Source organism: Colossoma macropomum, unplaced genomic scaffold, assembly GCF_904425465.1.
Source record: "Colossoma macropomum unplaced genomic scaffold, Colossoma_macropomum, whole genome shotgun sequence".
NCBI lineage: Eukaryota > Metazoa > Chordata > Actinopteri > Characiformes > Serrasalmidae > Colossoma > Colossoma macropomum.
This window is the reverse complement of record NW_023494788.1, coordinates 39,315,380-39,330,159: the sequence shown is the minus strand read 5'-3', so window position 1 is coordinate 39,330,159 and position 14,780 is coordinate 39,315,380. Positions and strand designations below refer to the sequence as shown.

The following is a 14,780-nucleotide window of genomic DNA, read 5'->3' as shown; positions in this document are numbered from 1 at the left end:
CAATTTTACATTGAGGAACATTTTTCTGAAATTGTTCCACAGTTTTTTGCAGATTGGTGAAACTCTGCCCATCTTTGCCTCTGAGAGACTCTGCCTCTCTAAAATGCTCTTTTTATAGCCTGTCATGTGAGCTAGTTGCAAATTGCTCCTCCTGCTGTTTTTATTATAGTACCACTTTCCTTTTTGCAGCCTTTTGTTGCCCCGTCCCAACTTTTTTGAGATGCGTTGCTGCCATCAAGTTCTAAATGAGTTAATATTTTTCATGAAATGGTAAAATGGTCTCACTTTCAACATCTGATATGTGGTCTGTGTTCTATAGTGAATAAAATATGGGTCTATGAGATTTGCAAATCGTTGCATTCTGGTTTTATTTACATTTATTTACATTTTACACAGCGTTCCAACTTTTGGAATATGGGTTGTAAAATAACTGTAGAGCACTGCTTGTTGTCTCAGCCAGTACCGGATTCACACCAACTTCTTACTTGAATTTCTGTTCCACCTTAAATAGTGCAGCAATTGCATGCTAGCACCCCTACAAGCACCTGAATGTAACTGCTACATGTTTTAAGGTGGAACTGGAAATGAGAACAAGAACTCTATCCACTGTATGAAACTTGGTTACTATCAGCAAACCTGAGCTGTACTGCTGGAGGTGGGGCTGCTGGTTTAACCCCAAGTTACTACAGATGTTCACCTGGGAGTAGCATTAACAGTTCATCTGAGCGCTCTGGAGCTTATAGGCATGAGTTTATGCACGAGTTCACAGTAAACACCCCAAAACACTGCCGGCCCACCGGGAATTCTCCCCACTGATTAAACAGTGGTGTTGGGCGTAGTTAAAAAGAGTAGCAGTGATGTTGAAACCTGAGATTTGTCTGAGTCCTTTTAAGCCCAGCATGATCTCAGAACTGCAACGTCTTTCAGGCTTTTGTTTCAGAAGAGTTAAATTGATTCAGTCACAGTGTTTTATGGGTCTTAGAAGTAAAGAGAGAAAAACACAGAGTTCTCCGAGGGCAGCCGGCATCTACTCATTAAATTTAACAAATTAGAATGAATTTATTCACAAGGACAGTCAGGCGAGACACCCGCGGCTCCACCCCGACACATGCCCGAGTGTGTGTGTGTGAGAGAGAGAGAGGGGGAGAGAGAGTTCACATTAATTAACACACTGGGTGGAGTTAATGGGTAAATGGAGCTGTATTTACCCCAGACCTACTGTGTGTGTGTGTGTGTGTGTGTGTGTATATGTGTGTGTGTGTGTGTGTGTGTGTGTGTGTGTGGGTGTGTGTGTGTGCGTTCTAAGCTCAGTTGGAGCTCACGCCATCTTTCATCTTCATTATAGAGCACACTTAAAAGGGCACTGGAAGAGCAGCAGCGTCCCTCTCTCTCTCTCTCTCTCTCTCTCTCTCTCTCTCTCTTTCCCTTCTGCTCTTCCCTTCTTTCCCCTCCTCCTTTTGTCTCTCTTCTCTCCCCTTCTCTCTCCCTCTATGTCCCTCTATCTTTTTCTCTTCCTCTCTTCTTCCCTCTCTCTCTCTTTTTCTCTTTCTCTATCTCCCCCTCTCTTTTTCTCCTTCCCTCTCCCTATCACCCCCTCTTTCCTACTGTTTCTGTCCTTCTTGCTCTTCTCTTTCTCTCTCCCTTCTCCTCTTCCCTCTTTTTCTATTCCTTTTATATCTTTCTCTTCTCTTCCTCTCTCTCCCTCTCTCTCCCTTTCCCTCTCTGTCTTTCATTTCTCCTACTTTTTCTTGCCTCTTGCTCTTCCCTCCTACGTTGGTCTCTCTTTCTCTCTGTCTCTCTCTCTTTCAGAAAATCTGCTCTTCCTTTCTCTCCTTCCTTTGTCTCTCTTCTCCCCTTGTCTCTCTTCTCTCCCTCTCCCCCCCTTTTCTCTTCCTCTCTTCTTCCCTCTCTCCCTCTTCTTCTCTCTTTCTCTTTTTCCTCTCCCCGTCCCCCTCTTTCCTACTCTTTCTGTCCTCTTGCTCTTCCCTCTCTCTCCCTTCTGCTCTCTTCTCCCCCTCTCCACCCCTCTTTCTTTTCCTCTCTCTCTCTCTCTCTCCCTCCCTCTCCCCGTCCCTGTCTCTCTCCTACTCTCTTTCTGTCCTCTTGCTCTTCCCTTTTTCTATCTCTCTCTCCTCTCCTATTCCCTTTCTTTCTTCCGTCTGTTCCCTCCTTTTCTCAGTCTGTACCTCTCTCTTTCTCTCTCTCCTGCTCTTTCCTTCCTCCTGCTCCTCCCTCGTTCTCTCTCTCTCTCTCGCTTATTCTATTTTCATTTTAAACAGTTCATTTACATATACATAAACAAATAAGACACATGCAAATTGATTTCATTGAGGCGCAGCACAGTTGGAGTGTGTGTGTGTATGTGTATATATGTGTGTGTGTGTGTATATGTGTGTGTGTGTGTGTGTGTATATGTTTGTGTGTGTGTGTGAGAGACAGACCCAGATCATGAATGTGTGAATGTGTGGTGCAGAAAGGCACTGAATGGCTCGTTGTTTGTGAAAATGCGATATGACTCAGTGCTTTGCTCGTCGATGGGCCTCGCAGCCTGTCTGATTAATAACGAGGGGATTCATGTCGTTTTTCACGATCACAGCAGCTCTAATGAAAAGTGGGTTTAAGCTGTTGCCATTTGCCCTTCGTCCCTCGGCGAAGCGTGACCATGTGACCCAGTAATTGCTTGATGATTTATTCATCGGTTAATGGCTCTGTTAAACACAATGCTTTTGTTGACGGAGAAGGATTTATGGGCCGGTCCGACCCACCTCAGAGCTGCTCAGGATGTCCCGTGGGGTCAGGAGGGCTATGAAGCTGTGAAGTAACACATGGAATTACTAGGAATGCTGTAAGATTTCAGCAGCCAAATATAGCTAAAAATGGCGCTTTTGATTTTTGGCTTGATGAAAGAAAATGCAGAATTTTTTCGTTACATAATAAAAAATGAAGTTTTAGAGTTTCCTGTAATGAATTCCAGCTTGAAACTGGTAAATAGAGTTAAATACGCATACAAATATGGGTCATTCTCCATTTGGAGTGGGAATTCAGGTGGAGACATTCTTTAACAGTCAATTTCTTTCATCCCAAAACTAAATAATCTTAGTATGTCCATTAACCTGTCCTATTATCATATATACAGAAAGGAGAGCTTCATTCCAGACATATTTTACAGTCACTGGTGTTGTATGAATATGGTATAAGACCAGTGACGGTGACTCCAGTGACATTCGGGTTAAAACTGAGGATTCTGTAAATTGGCTGACTCATTGTCAGGTGAGCTTTTGCAACTGTTTAAAATCAGTAATAAAAATAAAATTTGTCATTATTTTGACAAAATTTGAGTTACCCAGCCATTAAAGCTCATAACACTGATGACACATAGACATTTTGTGCTGCCTGATGAACAAAATTATTAATAAATGAATGAAATATAGTGAGCGAGTCTGGACTCACCTTCTCATGCCTTGAGACGCTTCCTCTCTGATGAGACTCGACCCAAAGAAGCCGTTTAATAGAGCTGAAAATACTGTGTTAAAATGTAACATAAGAGTCCTGTTAACACCAGTGACCACAATCTCTGTGACAATGAATTTTTTAATAAAATACATATTTTGTAAATGTACTATAGCGTTAATTATATAAAAAAGTAAACATAAATCTGTTTTATACAAATTCTGAAGTTAAAACTCTTAGAAATGTTATTTTGTATTAAAAAATGTTTTCTCAAATGTTGAAAATTGGTTTTGTGATGAGCTGTTTTACAGATGCAAAGTGACAATGCAACAAGATAAGTAAAGAAAAATCAGAGAAATCATAAGGGAAAGTATTATTTAATCTTAGGTCAAATATGTAAATGTACATACTAACTTTTGGAGCTGGGCTTAATATTTTAAGCATCTTTTTAAGCCCTGAAACCCTTGGCAGTCATGGATGGGGGGCGGGGGGTGGGTGTGTGGTAGGGGGGCTGTTCAGACTTGGCAGGTTTGGCTCGGTTAAAACGAACTCTGGTGCGATGGCTCTGTGCAGTTCATTAGAGCAAATAGAGTCCAAACTCTGGTGCGCACCACATAAGTGGGCTGAGACCCTCTAAGCAGGTCTGAGTTTGATGCAGTTAGTTTGATGTATGAACACAGAATGGACCAGAGACGTCTAAACAGACCAAAGACAGAATGAACCATCGTCTCGTCTCTGCAGAACTTCTTTAGTACATGAAATCTGATGTTTTGAAACGTGCATGTGTTTTATCATTTCTTCATAATCTCTGAATCAGCAGTTATAGAGCGAAGCTGAGGCAGGTTTGAATTCACTATAAAATACTTAATGTACTCATCTGACTGCACACCTAGATTGTACTGTGTGTCAGTGTGTCGAGGTTTTCCAGTTTGTAAAAGCACACGAGGCTGTGCTTTAGGGACTTTACCCTGCTGCAGATGAAGAAGCTGATAACAGATAACAGATAAACAGTTGGTAATTTGTTGCTGTGTAACGAGCAGATTTGCCTATTCTGTCCTAAACAGCAATCAGATTTCAGTCTGTCTAACCAGAGAGGCATTTGATTACCAAGTGTAAATGCATGTTGCTAAAATCTTATCAGGATACCTATTCAGGATGCTTATCTGGATACTAGTCAAATGAAGTGACCGGGTGTGGACAGGGTCTAAGTGTCTCACATCTGTCATTAATGTAAACGAACCTGTGTCCTGAAACAAGTGCGCACATCAAAAACTCAAAAACGTCACGTGAAGGAACGACATGCTTCTTGAGCAACAAACTAACCAGCAGAACAGATGAGTCACTCTAAACATCTTTCAGCTGTTCGTTATTAGAGCAAGTCGAAAAAGAGTCAAATGCATCGCTTTAACTGGCTCTAACTTTAGATTAGGCGCTGCTGTCACATTAACACTGAATGAAGGAGAAAAAAGTCCCTGAATTCCGATCTGAGCGTTTGCTTTAAAGCTGGAGTGGGAGATTTTGTAGGAGCCAGGAAACCAGGGAGGGTGAAGGCTAACACAGGCTTCCTCTGAGACCTGTGAAGCTCCACCGCATCTTTTTGAACTGCCGCTAATGCAACGTCATCGGACAGCTGAACACACTCGGAGGAAAGCATGAACCGCCAGGTCTGCTACGTCAGCTAACAGATGCCTGCACTGGCTAGCGTCATGGTGGGTGATGGGGCGGGAATGGGGGTCCATCAAGCCAATTGTGCTGTCTTGGACTCCCAGCCATGGATGGCTATAGCATCACCACGGATCGGACTCATGATCTCCTGATGATGGGGCCACTCGGGAGGCCGTAACCTAGTATTTGAAAATTGCAACTGAAAACAATCCCACCCTCTACTTCCAGCCCTCCATTCCGCCAAAACACATGATTGTGCACGGCATATGAACATATCCACACAGAGATATCATACAAAATAAACATCTACAGCTTAGCCAACATTAGCTAACATTGGACTAGTATATAATCCAGCTACATTAGTAGCTAGCTATGTTAGAAACTAACAGATTCCCCCATAAACAAAACAAACCATATAATTACCTGTCCAACAGAAAAATAGCAACCTTGGTGTCACTTTCCAGCCTTTCAACTCCCTCAGGTTTCGCTACCATTGGAGAACCACATCGATATTCACTCTGGTTTTACCTCTTGCTTTATCCAACCTTTTTTTGTTCAAAGACTTTTCTACTTCTGTCTTTCTTTCTTTCTTAGCAGTGAAACCCAGCTCACTACCTTTCAGCTGTGTGTGTGTGTTTATTTTTGCATTTGTCTTAGAAAACGTAACGGCCTTGAGAGAGATGGAGGGTCAGGGGTTCCCTTCCCCTCTCTCTCTCTCTCTCTCTCTCTCTCTTTTTCTCTTTTTCATTCTACCAGTCATTCACTCGTCCTTGCCATGCAGATGAAGTAGAGCTCCGTCTCTTCCCTCTCATCTCTGGGCTCACAGTTATGCTGAAGTGTTTTTTTTTTGCCTCCTGTCTGTTTGGTGCACTAAACTTGGCTAAAAACGGGAGCAGAAAAGAGCTTTTCTCTTTCTCCCTCTCTGTCGTGACAGACCTGCGTCAGGGGAACGCCGCCTTTTCAGTTTCGTGACAAAACCGTTATTCGTAACAAATGAGCTGCGTGTTTTTTTGTGCCCTCCTGTGACAAATCCCCTTCCCTCTCTCTGTCTTAATATCTTTCTATTTTCTCTGTATCGCTCTCTATCTCTCTCCGTAAAAAAGACGGATTTGGTCGAAATGACTCCAGGTGTTTCCTGTCCTTCCTCTGATCTCTTCTTTCCTCTGTCGTTTTCTCTCTGCCGTCTCTGGACTTTCTCTGGTCGGCCAGAAAACAATGACTTATTCAATCAGAGCGCTTCTGGGAAAGGCCGATGATATGATGCAGCCGGCGGGTCACGGTCGGCTTTGGTCGGCCTGGAATTTGCTTGGCCTTTGTGGTCCTCTTTGTGAATCCTGTGTTTGAGTGTGTGTGTGTTACCTCACTTTCTCAGACACAGACTTACCACAGACTAAAGCAGAGGTGGACTGATCAGGTTTTGTGAGAGTGATTTGATTTCTGATTTTCAGTGAGGGGATCAGCCAATACTGGGACTCTAAAGCCTGTTTCACACGTACTACCTCTGTGTGGCGTGAGCGACACGGATCGTCTTGATTTTCATTTCGGCGCATACGGTCAGCGCTTTCACACAGGCTGCACAAGCAGAGCGGCAGAGCATCCCAGACAGTGCACTGAAGCAGAATGATATGCAGAGATGAGATACACAAAATAAGTCATAAAAAACAATGAAAATAAAACAGAAGAACAAAAAAAAATAAGAAAACGAGATTTTTTTTCCCTACATTTTTTCTCCCCAATTTAGTCGTATCCAGTTCCACCCACTAGATAAGAGTCTCCCAGTCACACGATGGTACCAGTGCTAGGAGGGCGAAAGCTAGCACAGGCTTCCTCCGAGACCTGTGAAGCTCCACCGCATCTCTTCAAACTGCTGCTAATGCAACGTCTTTAGATGGCTGAACAACCGCCAGATCTGTTACGTCAGCTAATAGATGTCTGTGCTGGGTGATGGGGGAGAAGGGGGGCTATCCTACCCACCCAGAGGCCAGTTCTCCAGAAGAGTGGAAGCTGTTACAGCTGCAAAGGGGGAACAACTCCATATTAATGCCTAAGGATTTAGAATGGGATTCATAAAAGCCCCCGTAGGTGTGATGTGTAGGTGTCCCAATACTTTTGTCCATATAGCGTATCTCTGGATCGATCAGATGTTTGCAACAGAATCTGCCAATTCCAGATTGATCCTTTCGGGTGAAAGAATTGGGTATAGTAATAATTAAATGTAGTTTGACTTGAAGAGGGAAACTGGGCTCTAAATTGGGCCGAGTTTATGTTGTTTGCCCTGAAGTGTTGCTTTAATTACTGGACAAAATGTGCTGGTTCAGCTGGACACAGACTGCGCTCTCATTGTGCTTCCTTTGTTTTGCAGACAGACCAGCAGTACGCCAACAGTGTGGCTGACAACCTCAAGCGCCTGTGAGTACTCTGTCAATATCATTCTCACCATGGAGCTGTGTTTTACAGTACCAGTTAAAGGTCTGACACTTCTGCTCATAAAAGGCTTTTTCTTTATTGGTGCGACTTTCACTATTGGATAATAGTGAAGACGTCAAAACTGAGGAATTAATACAGTCAGAAATATTGACCTATTGCCACGAAGAGCTGTTTAGATCCACTCTACCTCACAACACAGCTGATAACTCAGCTCAAGCTCATTAAGGAGGACAGATATTTTGATAATTAACAGTTAATCAGATATACAATACAGTGAGTAAAATGGGAAGAAAAACTGGGTGAAATTACTGGTGTTAACATATTAATGCAACAAATTATTAAACCATTATTAAAAAACAGTGTTAATGCATTTTCATTGACCCTTCGAACCATCCATAGTTCCTCTTTAAAGCCCAACAAGCAGAAAACTAACTAAAGCAATAGCAAAGTGAAAAGCTACAGTACTCTTGAAACAAGACATACAGTATGACAGAGAGAGCTGTCTGTAAATATGATACAGCACTGTGCAAAACCTTTAGGCACCTGGAACAATGTAAAAAGCTGTTTATCTGGTCAGTAAGTGTTTATTTGCTCAGAAAAATACTAATATTAGAATAAATAGATATAACATTAATACAATAAGTAGTGATTTTATATGACATTGAGTGCATTTATATGCAGTGAATAATCTGATCGTAATCAGATTTCTGCAGTTATCTAATTATTTGAGTGGTCATGTAAACAGCACGCTCGAATACTCAGAAGTTTATGGATCAAATTAAGAATTCTCAGCGCATGTGTACCCTTACTCTGATTTCTTTCCGATTCCTCAGTCTGCACATGTGTGAAACAGACCGTGGTACCAGAACTAAGCAAGCAGCGCTTAACACAGTGGGACTGAAACCAACTACATGACGAAATGAAGAATTTAAATGTTTTTAATGTTGTAGATAATGTATGTTCATAGTTTCAGGTAAAGTAGCACAATGTTTTAAAAAAAAAGTCACGTTGTCTTCTGTGAGTTTATTGGCTGGTTGTAAAGCAGAAATCTGATTACTGCTCGGCTCGTAGACCCAGGAGTTCCCCCGTTATCTGATTACTCAAGTACATAAAAATGCTGGCAAATGAAAATTGAACTTATTATAATGATATAAGGTGAATTTACAAGCAAAAACTATACAATGATGTCTAATAATAAAATAATAATGTGTTTAGATGCCTAAGACTTTTGCACAGTACTGTATATAATACATACACTAATTGGTTGGTAAATGCAGCCTCTGTTGCTCTTACTGGAATGGGGTTGATTGAAATTGGAAACTGTTCACACCTCATGGAAATCATTTGATTTTCGTGCTCAGGTACACATGATGAACATAATGTTAGTTAATTAGTAAATTTTACATATATATATATATGATTGATTGTATAAATAATTGGACAGTCCTTTTAAAAAAGTCACTTCACTGTTAAAAATGATCAGCTCAACTCAAAATGATACAGTACCTGATTACATGGCTTTTCTTGAGTCGACTCGAGGACACCAGAGTTCACACATTCTCTTAATTTTTTAGTTCTGCGTCTCAGTGAGGTAAATAGAATAAACTTGTTTTTTATACTTAACTTCCCCACCAGCCAGGACTCTTTCACACAATCCAGCTCGACATCTTTTCCTCTTGACTACACACTTAAGGATGGCTACGGCATCGCTGGGGCTCAAATTCACAACCTCCTGTTGGGGTGATGGCTTAGTCCACTGCACCACTCAGGAACACATGAAGCAACTCGGATTTTGTGTCTATAAATGTTTAATACACTGGAAAAAATATTTGTTCTTTTAACTTTAAAGCATGGCGTCGTCTCATGTGGTGCAGCTGTCTAATAATTCAACCCAACATCAGGAGGTTGTGAGTTTGAATCCCAGCAACACCACAGCTGTCCATATCCTAAAGCCCATTAGGAAAATATGCCAGATGGGACTGTGTGATAGAGGGAGCGCCAGCTAGTGGAGAAACTGAGTAAAAACACATTGTTTTGTTTATCTAACTGAGATGCAGAACTAGAAACAGTAGCTGGGAGAATTTTTGACTCAACTAAGAAGTCTGAGTTGTGTGAACTCTGGTGTCCTCAAGTTGAGTCAAATCAGGAAAAGCCATGTAATCAGTTGCTGTATCGTTGTAAATTGAGCTGACCTCTCATTTTTACAGTGTTGTTATACTAGTTTTCAAAAGTTTACTGTCACAGTTTTCAATTAAGAAGTGTTACAGATGTATGAACTGATTCTGTTATGATGCTGCTGCTCCACAGCTTCACACATTTCAATTAATTAGTATGAAGATGTGAAAAGGAAATGTTAGATGTGCCCAGAATGATAAACAGAACAGCAGATGTTACTATAAAGATAAATCAGCATAAAACTGATATTGAAATTAGTGTATATTTGTGTAAGAAACAGGTATTTCAGTATTGACTTTTATGTCATTGAAATGATGAAAAACATACTTTTAATCAATTGTGTCCAAACCTTTGACTGGTAATATATGTGTGTATGTGTATGAGTGAGTGTCTTTCCCTTTTTGAGGCCTGAAAAGCAGTTTGTACACACACACACACACACACACACACACACACACACACACACACACACATAGACACTGTTGCACTATTTGTCTGTTGTGTGCCACCCCTCTGAACGGTCTGTTACTGTTTAATTCTTGTCTCATTTAACACTGTAACCCAACTGTTTTATTTCTGTTGTAAGTGGAGATGACAGAAACACACACACACACACACACACACACACACACACAGACACACACACACACACAGACAGACACACACAAAACAAAGTCCATGTGGCTTAAAACTTTCCTTCTGTGCCTTTATGGTGAGTGAGTGCAAGAAAACAACACTCTAAAGAGAGGCAGAAGGGGAAAGTGCTGCTCCTCTGAGTGCTGAGACACACCCCCTTCACTCTCCTCCTGACCTCACAGCCCAGGGCTGTGTGTGGAATTGTGTGTGTGTGTGTGTGTGTGTGTGTGTGTGTGTGTGTGTGTGTGTGTGTGTGTGTGTTGGTTTCTCACACTGTTTTCAGCATATTTGTACACTTATGTGTTCTGTTTTTTCCAGATGTGAGTACTACTACATCTCAACATCTGTTACAAACACAACACACATGCGCACACACACACACGCCCATACAAACTTGTACACAAACACACACACACACACACACACACACACACACACAGACACACAGAATACTCAGGCTCTTTCTGTTTGTTATGTTAAAGTAAACGTCTGTACGTCGGTTCATTCATTGGTAAACAAATATGTGACGCCTTTTTGACTTTGTTATTACCGTGTGTGGAATTGTGTGTGTGTGTGTGTGTGTGTGTGTGTGTGTTTACTGCTCACTCATGGTGTGTGTGAGAGTAGGAAAATGCTCTGTCACTTCTAGTTCAATAGATGCTCCTGTTACCCCGGCAACCAAGCTTCCCCACAGGTTCCTGAATACTGTATCTCTCTCTCTCTCTCTCTCTCTCTCTCTCTCTCTCTCTCTCTCCATCCCTCTCTCTCCCTTTTCTGTGTCTTTCTGTCTCTCCATCTCTGTCTCTCTCTCTGTGAAACACTAGTCGCCTGTTTCACATGTCTGTCTGTCGCACTGATTCTCTTTGTCTCATCTTTGTCTCTTTCTTTTCCTTTTGTCTGTCTCTCTTTCTCTCCCTTTCTCTCTCTTGCTCTCTTGGTTTTTTTTTCTTTTCTTTTTCTCTTTTTCCTCTTCCTATCTCTGTCTGTCTCTCCTTTTCTCTTCTACCTCTCTGTCTGTCTCATCTCTCTCTCTCTCTCTCTCTCTCTCTCTCTCTGTCTCTCTCTTATTATTGACGTTTGTTCTCTGAGAATTGTGATAATGGTCAGTTGTATAATTTATATAATCTTTAATCTTTAGTCTGTCTCTATATCTCTCTCTGTCTCTCTCTCTCTCTCTCGGTCCCTCTCTCTTTTCTGTGTCTCTCTATCTGTCTATTCTCTCTGTGAAACACTTGATTGCTTCTTCTTTGCTGTTTTGGTTCATGCACTCCTTTGTCATTTTCTCTCTATTTTCAGCTTTTTTTCAGTCGCCTCATCACTGTTTTCCGTGTTAGTCTGTTGTACTGATTCTCTTTCTCATCTTTCTCTCTTTCCTTTCCTTTGGACTGTCTCTCTCTTTCTCTCCCTTTCTCTTTCTTGCTTTCTTGTTTTTTCTTCTCTTTTTCTCTCTTTCCTCTCTTTATCTCTCTCTCCTCTCTCTGTCTCCCTCATTATTGATGTTTGCTCTCTGGGAATTGTGATAATGATTAATTGTATAATTTGTATAGTCTTTAATCTTTAGTCTCTCTCTCTCTCTCTCTCTCTCTCTCTCTCTCTCAGATTTCCGGGGGAGATTCAGTCAGGTTTGTTGGAGATTATCTCTCCGTCAGTCCATTTCTACCCGGACTTCTCCAACCTCAAAGAGTCGTTCGGTGACCCCAAAGAACGTGTCAGGTAATGAAACCAGCACCTGCTGGAGTGTGTGTGTGTGTGTGTGTGTGTGTGTGTGTGTGTTTTCAGGGTCTCTGGGTTTTGTCCTTGGCCGGCGCTGTGACATCAGCATGCGTTATCTCCTCTCTCTCCTGTTTGATTTAATGCGCCATTGCATACCCGGCCACGTTAGGAAGCCTCAGTCGGTGATACACACACACACTAACAAGCAGACTTGTATTAATACAGAATTATTACATTTACCTCAATTTAAATGCATTTTTGTAATTACATATTTGGTTACTGGCCAGCTACAGTGCTGTGTAAACATCAGAGAAAATTAGTTTATTTATTAAATTATTAATATTACAGGAGATATTTGAGTGCTGTGTAAGACCTGGTAGACACCAAAACTGCCCCCATCAGATAAACAGCAATAAAAGCTTTCATCTTTGAGAGAGAGGAGAAAATCGAGCTGCTTTAGATCTGAAAACATCCACAGGTGTTTCTGTCCATCCTTCCACTGTGAGAAGACGACTCAGCGCTGTGGGTCTGAAAGGATGTGTAGCTGTCAAGAAGCCCTTATTGAGAAAAGGAAATAGACAAATAAAGAACATTTGCAAATTAAACTAAGAAGCTGCTGGTGTTCTCAGAGCAGAGAGTCCAGACCTCAACAGCATTGAATGTTTTAGGCATTACTAATATTGTGAGAAGCAGAAAATGCAACCAACTTCTAAGAGTGAACCTTAGACCAGGGGTCAGCAACATGCAGCTCTGTTACTGCCCTGTTGCAGCTCCACAGCAGAATTAGATTTTTAATCTAAAAATAAAATAATCCTCCTTTTACAGTAAAATAAAGCTCTGCTGATCGTTCAACACAGTTTAACAATAAATGGTCTTAAACGCTGGAGTTAATGCAGAACTGCTAATTCACCCTTTAACCCTGAAGATCAGCGCAGACTGCTGGTCACCATAGCAACACAGACACCAGCGCAGACCAACAATCACACCTAGCTAGTAGCTAATGAAAAGGCAAAGAGAACAATTTAAGACGAACATCGATAATTTGGAGATGAATGGACTTATTTGCATTTATAACCCCAGCCGGTTTTCTGATACGTTTAATCTGCATCGAGAAACTGTCCAACACTAAAAAGTCTCGAGGCTGAAGTCGCTTCTCATTTGCCAGCTTCTCACTTGAATTTTGGCATTCGAACAAGAAGCTGATGAACGAGAAGCGACTCAGGCCTGTAAAAAAGTCAAACGTTGAGAAACATTTTACAAGAAACTGTTCTACTTTCGTGAAAAAGTTTCCTGCCGGAGATGCGAGAAAAGCGGATATAGCTGAGCTAAAGCTTAAAGCTGAGCAAAGTGAGTCTGTGTTTTCGTTAATATTGTATTTTTAGCCTATATTAGTACATTAACACATACTGAAACATAAAAGATGGATATAAAATGTTGTGGCTGTCAAGGTGGTTTGATTTTTGTCAAAAGGACAAAATGGCTCTCCATCATATTTGGGTTGTGAACCCTGCTTTAGACGCATGGAAGCCGTAATAAAGGCAAAGGGTGGAAGCAGTAAACACTGAAAAACATGATATTATTTATTAATATTGAGGCTTCTGTGTAATTTTCTGTTAAATATATGTTTTCTGTTTTTCTGATACTGGTCTCTGACTTTTGCACAGTACTGCGTTATACGTATGGGACATATGTATGACTTCATGTACTGAAATTGTGTATAAACAAACCTGTGGGAGTGTGTGATTGTGAGGAGAAAGGCTCCCTGAGGTTCGAGCTGCTCATGTTTTTTTCATGAACACACCCAAAAGCAGGCAGCGTCCCTGCACTGCCACAGCTGTTTAACTTCCTCCCTGCCTCACACACACATATAGAAACACACTCGCTCTTGCATCATGCGCAGTCACAGTGGGATCACACAGACTGAGTGAATGAGAATCAGAGGGTCTGCAGGCACAGGTAACACACAGCACAGGGCCACATAAAGCTATGTGGTAGTAGTTTCAGCAGTTTCTCCTGAGCAGAGTAGAGAAAACTTTCACGATACATGATACATTTTTTCAGACATTGTGTGTCTGTATGTATGAGATGTAAATGATCTTGTGTGAGAAGATTTTTAGATGAATACTGTCTTAAATCGGGAATATTTGCCTGATTCTTTCAGGAAATAGTGAGTGCGTTTACATGCACTCAATAATCCGATCATAATCGGATTTCTGCGGTTATCCGATTTTTCAAATGGTCATGTAAACACCATACTCCAATCTAGAAATCTGATTAAGAAATCAGATAAAGAGAGCTGGATTTTATCACAGTGATCAGATTTCTCAGTGCATGTGAACTCTTACTCTGATTTCTTTCAGATTTCTCAGTCTGCGCATGCGCGAAAACAGACGGCGGCACCAGAAATAAGTTAGCAGCAAAACACTGCTGGAGTGACACTGAAACCAATTACGAAATAAAGTATTTTCCTTCATCTTCTAGATGGTGTATGTTCATATTTTTAGGTAAAGTGATGCAATGTTTAAAAAAAATGCTGCAGCATGAAGTTCAAGTTTTACGCTATATTTACGTCACATCTTCTTCTGTGAGTTTATTGGCTGGTCATAAAGCAGAAATCCAATTATTGCCTGACTCATGTAGACTTTTGCATTATCTGATTACTCAAAAGCATGTAAACATGTTGATCAGATTACTGACAAAATAATTTTCTGTAG

General features: G+C 41.2%; 1 protein-coding gene across 2 annotated transcripts in view; it reads left to right on the top strand.

The window, feature by feature from the left end:
• Positions 1-14,780, top strand: part of mgat4b (alpha-1,3-mannosyl-glycoprotein 4-beta-N-acetylglucosaminyltransferase B) — a 232,561-nt gene that overhangs the window by 146,702 nt on the left and 71,079 nt on the right. For both annotated transcript variants that reach the window (XM_036569309.1, XM_036569310.1), the window contains exons 5-6: positions 7,478-7,524; positions 11,953-12,066. In XM_036569309.1, coding sequence (XP_036425202.1) covers positions 7,478-7,524; positions 11,953-12,066 — 161 coding nt within the window. The remainder of the gene's footprint in view (positions 1-7,477; positions 7,525-11,952; positions 12,067-14,780) is intronic.